General features: G+C 36.2%; 1 protein-coding gene across 3 annotated transcripts in view; it reads right to left on the bottom strand.

The window, feature by feature from the left end:
• The window catches only part of LOC118734293 (protein ABHD11), a 177,747-nt gene extending 167,656 nt beyond the window's left edge, over window positions 1–10,091 (bottom strand). Inside the window, exons 1-2 of one of the 3 annotated variants that reach the window (XM_036464008.1) lie at window positions 9,904–10,079; window positions 9,794–9,844 (exon numbers count right to left, since the gene is read on the bottom strand). In XM_036464008.1, the coding sequence (XP_036319901.1) occupies window positions 9,794–9,796 (3 nt within the window). In that variant the 5' untranslated portion in view covers window positions 9,797–9,844; window positions 9,904–10,079. Of the gene's footprint in view, window positions 1–9,631; window positions 9,741–9,793 lie in introns of those variants that run through there. The other 2 variants (XM_036464007.1, XM_036464009.1) reach the window with 2 other exon arrangements.
• Window positions 10,092–10,780: the final 689 nt, after the last annotated feature.

Genomic DNA, 10,780 nt, shown 5'->3' with positions numbered 1-10,780 from the left:
TATTTATTTGTGTATCATATATTCCGCCGAATAGCTCGGATTTGTTGTATAGCCTTCATGTTGATAATATTGTTAGTCTCTGTGAAAATTATGACAATTCTATTTTTTTATTCTCGGGGATTATAACCTCACTGATGTTAGTTGGGTAGAATTACAAAACACTGGTATCTTGACCCCAACGAATATTAATAGATCTCATGAATAAATTTTATTGATAACCTGATTAGCTTAAATCTCTCACAAATTAATAATCTACGTAATAACCTATTTAAACTACTCGATCTTGTTCTTGTTAATGAAAATTTAGTATCCAATGTTTTAGAATGTGATTTTCCGATAAGTGCCACCGACAAACATCATGTCCCCATCCATCTTTCCTTAAATTTTTTCGACGACATAACATTAGTGCAAGAATGATAGAATACAAGATTGCGCCAATGAGAGAGGATTTTTGAGCGTAATTTTTGCGTGACGTCATCTTGGTGCAATTGCGAGAGAGAAATGCCAAAACGCATATAAAAATATGTAAACAATGCAGAAAAATGTGTTAATTTTAATATTACATGGCCCAATTTTGCAGGAATCAATAAATATACAAAGATTGATTAATTAGGAACACGTAGCAATAATTTTGGACATGTAGCCCTTTAGATAAGTACGATTTTTAGCACATGAAAAAATTGATGTATTAACAGTGTTTGCAATTTCATGTAGACCAAAAGGAAGGTGTGAAAGTGAATTTTTCGACTTGCCATTTTAAAAAGCCATGCAGAGTGCATATTTATATTTGTGGACGGTAGCCAATCACCATAAACTCCACAGCTATTGACTCCACAGCTTTTATTTGATGACTTTTGTACCATTTCCGAGAGGATGCATGAGTGTGGCTTTTTTGGAAGCAAATATTCTATGTCAGTAAAACATAATTTAAGCTGAACTTTTAAATGTAAAATAATTTGGGCACTGTTTTGTATTAGGTACGTAACAGCGCGGTAAGATGGCGCTTGAATTAGCGCCTGGCGACCTTATCCACTGGTGCATTACCTCATACCAGCACTAAAAGAATCAGGTACTAACAAAAATAAGTAGGTAGTGAAGTTCATGCATCTAGTTACTGTAGAAACTGCTTTTGTATGTATGCCATTGCCAGCAAACTAAACCAGCAACTGTCTACATTCACCATGGAAATATACCTACTACAATTCACCAAGGAAAGGCCAACATAATTCCAGAAGCTCATAGCTCACACACATAGCACAAAGCTCGATTTGGTGTTTAATGCATGTCCTCCCCGACAGAACTGCTTCCACTTTTTCGCCAGGTTTGCGTCCGTAGGAAACGAAAAAAAAACTTATATAGCACGCTTTCCTTTTGTTTTCACTATTACACTTTGCCACTGCACACCTCATTTTGCTTTTTAATGTCTCAATAATTGTTTAAAACCACGCAGAAATATTAACGCACAAATATTAAAATTGTTATTTGGCTTTTTTCGTATGCTCACATTCAACAATTGCACCAAGATGACGTCACGCACACAGCTCATTCTGTCAAAATCACAAAGAGCGGATTAGCGGTACCGCGATTGGCGCAATCTCTATTTCTCTCAATCGTGACATTAGTGCGTAATAATTGTCCAGCCTTTAACTTTCGTGATGCGGATTTCGATTACCTAAATTATTCTATTTTAGACATAAATTGGTGTACTATCCTCAATTCGCATGAGGTGAGTGAATGCTTTGACATCTTCCTGCGCAAGCTAACTGACTTTTTCACTCTTAAGCTTTCTTTAATCCCGCCTAAGATTCTCCGACTGCCTTGCTATACGAGCAATCTTAAGAAACTTAAAAACAAAAAAAACAAGTATCACAAATTGTACAAATCTAGTAATAATTAGTAAGTCTAAAGAACAAATATCTCCATTTCATGAAGAAATGTAATGCCCTTGACAAATTCCTTTACAATAAATATATAAGCAGATTTGAATGTGAATTGAAAGAAAATCCCAAGGCCTTTTGGAATTTCATTCGGTATAAAAGGGGATGCTCCAATATACCTACCTGTATGAATTTCAATGGCACAAGCTCACAATCGTTGGCTGATACAGTGCAACTTTTTGCAGAATCTTTTAAGTCAAATTTTACTGTAGATGAAGAAACTGCTGAAGAGTCCGTTTCTCACGGGGTATCACATTGCTTAGATTTTGGCTCGCTATGCGTAACAGAATCTGACATTATGATTGCTATTCCCAATCTAGATTCCTCTTTGAAATGTGATATTGACGGCCTCTGCGCCCAATTTGTAAAACAGTGTAGCTCTTCGATTTGTGTACCTCTATGTATAATTTTCAATCTTTCTCTTTCCACCGGTTTATTTATTAAACGGTGGAAGATCGCCTCTATTACTCCAGTGTATAAATCGGGTAGTAGGAATGATGTTAAAAACTACAGACCTATTTCTAAAATAACGATTTGTTCGAAAATATTTAAAAAAAGTGGTAAAATAAAAACTTTCGTTTGCCATTAAGAGCCTAGTAGTACCCAATCAACATGGTTTCGTGAGTGGCCGCTCCACGGTTACTAATTTAGTGACTTTCTCTGAACTTTGTGTTTCAGCGTTTAGAAGTGGATCTCAGGTAGACACCATCTACACTGATTTCTCGAAAGCTTTCGACAGAGTCTCGCACTCAATTTTAGTTCGCAAATTGGAGAATATTGGCTTTCACTCGGTTTTTCTTTCCTGGATCAAATCTTATCTTTCTAATAGAATCTTGTTTGTTGAAATTGAGCATTGTAAGTCTAAGAAATTTTTTGCCACTTCGGGTGCTCCGCAGGGCAGCGTCCTGGGCCCCCTGTTGTTTGTCCTGTTTATCAACGATTGGGTCGTGCTTTAAATATTCCAACTTTTTATTATATGCCGACGATCTTAAGCTCTTCCGCAAGATAACTTGTGCATCCGACGTCGTCAAGCTACAGATCGATTTAAACAATCTTGTTAGATGGAGTCATAGTAATAAATTAGAATTAAACTAAAAAAAATGCTTGTATATGACCTATCTAAGTCTGCTAATACCTTTTCTTCATCTTATAGCATCCTAAATAATCAGCTTGACATAGTTAGGGACTTTAATGACCTGGGGGTTGTTTTTGATCATCGCTTTACGTTTGTAAATCACGTTTGTCATTTGCTTCCGAAGGCTTATAGTAACCTAGCTTTTATTCGCATACATGCTAAAGATTTTAGGGACCCCTATACCAGGAAGATCCTTTTCAATTCGCTGGTTCGCTCGAAATTAGAATATGCCTGGATTATTTGGAACCCTATTTATAGTTGTCATGCTAGTAGAATTGAAAAAGTTCAAAGGAAATTTATTCGAGTTGCTCTTCAATCGCTTAACTTCTCCGATCCCATTCCATCTTATAGTGCTCGCTGCATGCTTATTAGACAGAATTCTTTAGAAAGTAGAAGAACGGTACATTCACTAATGTTCGTCTCTGATATTATCTCTGGGAGAATTGACTGCCCTGCTCTTCTTGAACAGATCGATTTATATATTCCTCACAGGGCCCTGCGGTTCCATCTACCATTTTACGTTGATGTTGCCAAAGCGAATTATTTTTCGTTCGCCCCAATCTTCAGCGCACTTAAGGAGTATAATAAACATTGGATATTGATTTTTCCCTGCCTAGATGTATATTTAAGTCCGTTCTTGATTCTTTTTATTGTCAATTTGTTGTGCAATAATGTATAAATTCTATTTGGTATTTGTGTATCTGTACCCAAATCTCGTTGTCATCTAGTCTGTAAGTTACATGTACATCTAAGGTTGGTGTTATGCAGAAATTTTGTTTGGCAAACTGCGTGCAATTGTTGTTGCATCAAACTCGGAGAGAGCGAGTTTGGCGACTCTCACAGCAAACTAATTTTGTTTGGTGAAACTGCAGCAAATTCGGTGTTGTCATGTACAAATATTTTAAATTGTGCGCGTTATGTACATCTGAAATTCTCGTTTCGTGTTGGCAATAGCCATGAAAACCATAACGTGCAACCCTGTGCCAAACTCGACATAACCACCTCCGAGCAAACTAAGCAGCCGCCATTTAATTTGGCAAACAAGTTTGTCTGCGTAACACCGACCATAGACTGAAATACACCGCCCGAACAATGTATTGGCACAGCAAATTTTTCATAATATATGCAACAATTTTCATTCTAATATTTTTGCACTGATTTCGTATAAAAATATGTTTCAATCTACAACAAAAAACATAAAAATATAATTCCTAAACTTTGTGCAAAACTCGCGAGAATTCAGCAAATTTTCATGAAAATTTTAAACTTATTAAGAAAATTTTTTAGAATTTTTTTGAGTATGCAGATTTGTAGCCCAATCAATTTTATTATAATAATGTGCAAGATTTAAGTAGCTAGGAATTATTGTTGATTTTTGGTATTTTTTTTCCACGCAGTCTCTTCCATACAAGAAATTTTTTTCGAAAATACTTTATATGGAAAAAATGCACATACCAAAGAACTAGCCGTGGGTAACACAGTGCGCCGCCGCGCCATTGCGCTGATACCGAGAGCTGAGTTACTGGCGCCGATACCGATTGTCACAACTCAGTGACGCAATGGCGCCAGCAACACCGGAACACTGACAACACCAGACGGCGCAAAGAACCAGCAAAGAACACACAAAAGCGAAGCGTCACTTGTAAAATGTGCAGCGCAAGGCGAATTTTTACAAGGTGGTGTTGCTAAAATTTGCCGCAGTCCTTCTGAATGTGAAAATTATGTGTTTGTTGTATTTTTGGGTTTTGAAATTGGGTATACTTGAGTTGTTTTTGCCCAACTGATACCACCTTGTATTAATTCCCCTTAGTTCAACACCGGGTGTCGCAAAGAACAAGCAAAGAACACCCGAAATAGAAGTGTCTCTTGTAAAATGTGCAGCACAAGGCGAATTTATACAAGGTTCGTCGCGGTCCTTCTGAATGTGAAAATGATGGGTTTGTTGTATTTTTGGGTTTTAAACTTGGGTATCCTTGAGTTTTTTCTCAACCGATATAACCTTGTATTAATTCACTTTGGTGCAGCGTGCAGCAATAAAGGAAATGAGCTTTAGCCTGAAGAGGCGCCATTGCGCCAACACACTGTGCTGGTTCCGACATTGGCACTAGAGTTAGTGTGTCAGCGCCAAAAAATTTGCGCCGTTACCCAGGCCTACAAAGAACGTGAATCTATAAGAAGAGACAACACGTTATAATTAAGTCTGTTCCATTGAACTTCGGACTTAAACCTGTGGAACTGTCAAACTACAATTTTACTCTCTCAAATGAGAGTAAAAGGAGAACAGATGCAGACGTGCATAGGAACGCAAAAAGCACTATTTCCTGTAAAAACGTCAGTCGGTTTGTTTACATGTCATTTGTACAACACTGATTTAGCTGAAATATCACTAAATAATTATTAAAATCTATACATATTCAAACATTTCGTTATTTACTTCCATTTTTTTTTACAAATATAAGGTACTTTGCTTTCACCGCTGTTTGTTTTTGCTTGCACATGCAAATCAGCTGATCGTTTGACACTTTTCATGAACTTACAGGACTTACTCCGGACTAAATCCTGTAACTTCTGACTAGGAACAGTCGCTCAGTTACTCTCTCAAATGTGTTCCCACTTACAGGTTTTATGTCAATAGGAACGACTTCCTGTAAGTTCTGAACAGACTAATTTAGTCTGTTCCTTTGAACTTCGGACTAAAACCTGTGGAACTGTCAAACTACAATTGTACGCTCTCAAATGAGAGTAAAAGGAGAACAGATGCAGAAGTGCATAGGAACGCAAAAAGCACTATTTCCTGTAAAAACGTCAGACGGTTTGTTTACATGTCATTGGTACTACACCGATTTGGCTGAAATATCACTAAATAATTATTAAAATTTATACATATTCAAATATTTCGTTGTTTACTTCCATTTTTTAACAAATATAAGCTTCTTTGCTTTCACTGCTTTCTGTTTTTGTTTGCACATGTAAATCAGCTGATCGTTTGACACTTACAGGAAAAAAATCTCCGGACTAAATCCTGTAACTTCTGACTAGGAACAGTTGCTCATTTACTCTCTCAAATGTGTTCCCACTTACAGGTTTTGTGTCAATAGGAACGACTTCCTGTAAGTTCTGACTAAATCCTGTAAACCGGACTGCTATTGGAACAGACTAATTGTAACGAGTGGAAACATCAGGAGCCTGCTTTCTCTTTTGCCCAAATACGTTTTGTGATTGAAATGTAAAGGCAACCCATTTCACTTGACAGACACTTGACCCTTATGGGCTGTTTTTGCTTACGCGTAAATGTACATTTAGCGCATTTAGCTCTAAATGCTACTCTAAATGTACATTTATCCATACAAAATTCGTCATCTAATAGGGCATTCGCACGAGGCGATTTTACAGGCAACAAAAGTTGAATACGTAGTTGAATGAGAAGTTGAAAGTGAAAAAGTTGCCATCCCTATTCAGACGAGGCGATTTTCGATTCAACACGAATCGTTATTTACATTATTGAAAATGAATTTAAATCGCAAAATTTGATCAATTGGCATAAATTTGGTAAGCCAAGCGTTGGTAGAAGTGCTTTTAGCGAAGCTGAAAGATAAAATAAGAGTAAAAAAGTAAAAAAGAAAAAAAAGTATGATACAGAACAGTGTTGGCATTTTTGGTACAATTGTACTTGTTTTATACAATTTCATTTACAATATACTTTCCTACTACGCAGTCCTTTTTAGTAAAATTTTGTAATGAATACTAAAAATATATAGCTCTGAAAATTCACAGCAAGAAATTTTTTGTGTTCTCTTTGGTTCGCCTGTTCGTATTTACCTTTGTAAGTTTTGAAAAATGGCTTCAACGAACCAGTATAATATAGCCTAGTCAAATTTTTAAAGAAACTTTTTGATACTAAGTTTTATTAAAACAAAATGTCGAAGTCAGCTTCATATAGAAACAAAGTCTTCGTTAGTTATAAGAAGAGATTTTCGTAAATATAATACCTTTACGGCACTCACATATTGACAAGATTTTACTATTTATTTTATTATTCTTTAATTTTAATTATCTGTTTGTAAAATATAATGTATTCTTTAAGAAAAACTGTACAAACCTAAGACTAAATCTTTGCGAAACATCCAAAAACCAACATACTTTCGTAAAAATTTCGAGCTTTATTAATATTCTTTAGTTTTTAGCCCATTCAATTTTAGTATAATAAAGTTCAAGTTTAAAGTAGCTGGGACTTACCTTGAACTTGGCATTTTTTTTGTCGACGATGTCAGCCATTTTCTTCCATACGAAGTGTGTCCGACGATTTTTTTATATGGAGAAAACTAGCAACACCTTCATCAAAGAAATCTTAAAAAACTTAGTTATATTAAAATTTAATGGGCTAAAAAACCGCACGCTCAAAATAAATCTAGGAAATCGAATTAAAAAGCTCGAAATTTTTACGAAAGTGTGTTGGTTTTTTTTTAATGTTGCACAAAGTTTGAACCTTGAATTTGTACAGCTTTTCTTAAAATATAAACCGTATTTTTACAAAAAATAATTAAAATTGAATACTATTAAGATAAATGGTCAAATCTTGTCGTAAAGTTTTGATAAGCACTTGAAATGCTATTAAAATGTCAAATTTTAGTACTGAATCCAAAGGAAAATGTCTCTTTTATCCATTAATAATAACTTAAATATGCTTTTTGTTAAGATGTATACCTGAAAATGTGTGCATACATATTTGCGTTAAATGCAGTACATGTGCACGTGGAATCAATTTGTAAAAGTGTAAACTACGTAAACGTATGTCCATAAACAATAAAACTTTCTGATGAATACCATAAATTCATTGGTCTTGAAGGGAATGTACTACGAAAATATATGAGCGAATTAAAAAGTGTATACAATTTATAGCCGAAAAGTACATTTTTTGTATAGATTTCGTACTGAAGGAACAATTTAATTTCCCAACACTGATACAGAATGTAAACAAACACAGGGTTGCAAGGAAAAAAAGTTGAACGAGCTCAAAGTTGGCTGGCGACCAACTTTGTTGAAAGCGATTAGTTGAAAGGCCGTTCGGACGAGGCGATTTTTGCTTTCAACTAAAAGTTGCCTGAAAAATCGCCTCGTGCGAAAGCCCTATAAATGCAACTAAATGCAACTCAATCTTTGCATTTAGAATCTAAATGCTAAAAGCATCCCTGTGATCTTCCAAAATTTCCACGATTCGAACATGGTTTAATGAGAAAAAGTGGCAACATTGCTTTTTCGAGTATACAACCGCTAGCTGCGTTTCAGTGATCGCCGATCGAGATTTCATTTATTATTTTACATTATTTGGATAAAGAAAAGTTACGCAAATTCAACATCGATATGATGCTGATAGAAATCTGGATTAATTTGTGATCAACTCTGTTTGTTTTGTTTCCTAATTAGGTGTGGAAAATATAATTGGCAGCACCGACAAATGAATATATACACAAACAAATGTTCGGTTATGGTTAAAACAATTCAGGTTTTTGTATTGAATTTTCGGTTTAGAATTTATTTTTCCTTTTCAGTAGGGGTTTTTGCACATTATCTTTTCCGTGAGAATTTATCGTAATGGATACGGATCTGAATAAGCGACTGGAACACGGCTGTTTGTCAAAAGCATACGATTTCGAACTCGCGTAAATGTACATTTGCTAAATGCGATAGCATGAACGCTCTTCGAAAACATATGTTCGAAAGTGCTAAATGTTGCATTTTAAATGCAGGAAAAACGCTGCATTAACCTTGCGCGTTCTTGCACTTGACACTTGACACTTATAAACTTGCGTGTTTTTTTTTGTTTTTCGAACCGTTGAACCGAACCGAAACCCCGGTTCAAAGACCAAAAAAAACCGCTTTGACGAACCAATCCAAAAGTGCAAAAACGGTTCGGATCATGCTCTGAACCCCGTTTCGAATCGCAGCTGGCGCAAATTTTTATTTTTTAAAATTGACTAGACGCCTTTTATACCCGTTCGGGTATAAAGGGGAACAATTAGTCTCTTCATAGGACATGCTCGAACAAAAGCGAACAGTTCATTCCATATAAAAAGATCAAGTCGCATGTTCCTTTGCGATTGTTCCCGGAATCATCCCGCATTAGTCGAATTTTTTGCAGGGGTGCTAATGTTCGAACACAACTGTCAGACCCGCCTAAAAAGCCTGACACAAGTTCGAAAGTTGGCATCTTTCAGGCGTTTCAGACCTCGGTTGTGGAGCAGCTTCTATATAATTGCATTTGGCCTGGTTCCGCCGAAGTGCACTTTTACCTTGCACTAAATCATCTTTCAGGCTTGAGCGCCTCAAGCCGCAACCTGAAAAACCTGCTATGGAGCTTCAGCTTTTATACTGGCAGGGGTACGCGTCTTTTGATACTCCTATCGATTATTTTGCATCATTTTACGGTGGGACCCATGAACTGCACAATTACCCAATTTTTTACAGGAAGCTATTCCCGCACGCGATCTTTCATAAAGTTTATTTAAGGCGAAAACAGCTTTTCAGGTAAATCCTGTAAAACCTGCAAATCCTTAAGTACCTGGAACTGGCTTATTATTTCACAATGCCCATGCCGTTCCCTAAGCCACAGTGTAGATACATATATTCAAAACTTTTTTATGTAATTCATATTAGGTTAAATAAGAACGGAGATTGAGTAACTTGACCTGCAATCGGAAGAGACTAAACGAATTATTCTTACCATCTTATCGACATTGCTTTCTAAAGCCCTTGCTACAGATTTCCAATTTTTCTGTGAACCGAAAAGGCCATGCATTATTATCAGCGGCGAAACTTTCGAATTATTTTTACCGTAGAGCGTATAAGCCATATTTATCGGGTTTACGTCGGTAAATAAGCGCAAATTCATTGGAATACGAAAACATATTGTTTTCAATCGTTTTCCTAATAACACAGAAGTCATCTACACAACTTACAAGAACTGATCCAAAAACCATATACATACACTGCCTGAACAAAGTATTGGCACAGCAAATTTTTCACAATATAAGCAAAAATTTTCATTCTATTTTTCCGCTAATTTCGTAAAAAAAATATAGTTCATTCTACAACAAAAAACATAAAAAAGGGAAAATTTTAGTAGACGGACGGCAAGTTCTAGAAAAATTGGGGTGAGGGGGGTAGAATAGGACCTACTGATTTCAAAAATATCCCCCCTTTTTCTAGCAACCCTATAGTTCTAATATAATTTATTGTTAAAGTTTTCATATAAACGATGAATAAGATAGCAAAATAACATTCAACTTGGTGCTACCAGACTGGAATTTTGAATAATAAAAGCGAATTTTTTAATTCGGAATTTTCACTTAGTAGAATTCTCATTTCTGTTTTGCGAAGAAAAGGAGCTGAACACCGTTTGCAGAAAACACCTTTCTGCGTAGGCGGCCTTCGGCCGCACTTAGGGATTATAACCCTCAGGCAGTAGAATTCTCCCTTCTGTTTTGCGAGGAAAAGGAGCTGAACACCGTTTGCAGAAAACACCTTTCTGCGTAGGCGGCCTTCGGCCGCACTTAGGGATTATTACCCTCAGGCAGTAGAATTCTCCTTTCTGTTTTGCGAAGAAAAGGAGCTGAACACCTTTTGCAGAGAACACCTTTCTACGTAGGCGGCCTTCGGCCGCACTTAGGGATTATAACCCTCAGGCAGTAGTATTCTCCTTTCTGTTTTG

Source organism: Rhagoletis pomonella, unplaced genomic scaffold (assembly GCF_013731165.1).
Source record: "Rhagoletis pomonella isolate Grant_MI unplaced genomic scaffold, Rhpom_1.0 Rhpom_scaffold_00002, whole genome shotgun sequence".
NCBI classification, from domain to species: domain Eukaryota; kingdom Metazoa; phylum Arthropoda; class Insecta; order Diptera; family Tephritidae; genus Rhagoletis; species Rhagoletis pomonella.
This window is presented reverse-complemented; position numbering and strand designations above follow the sequence as displayed.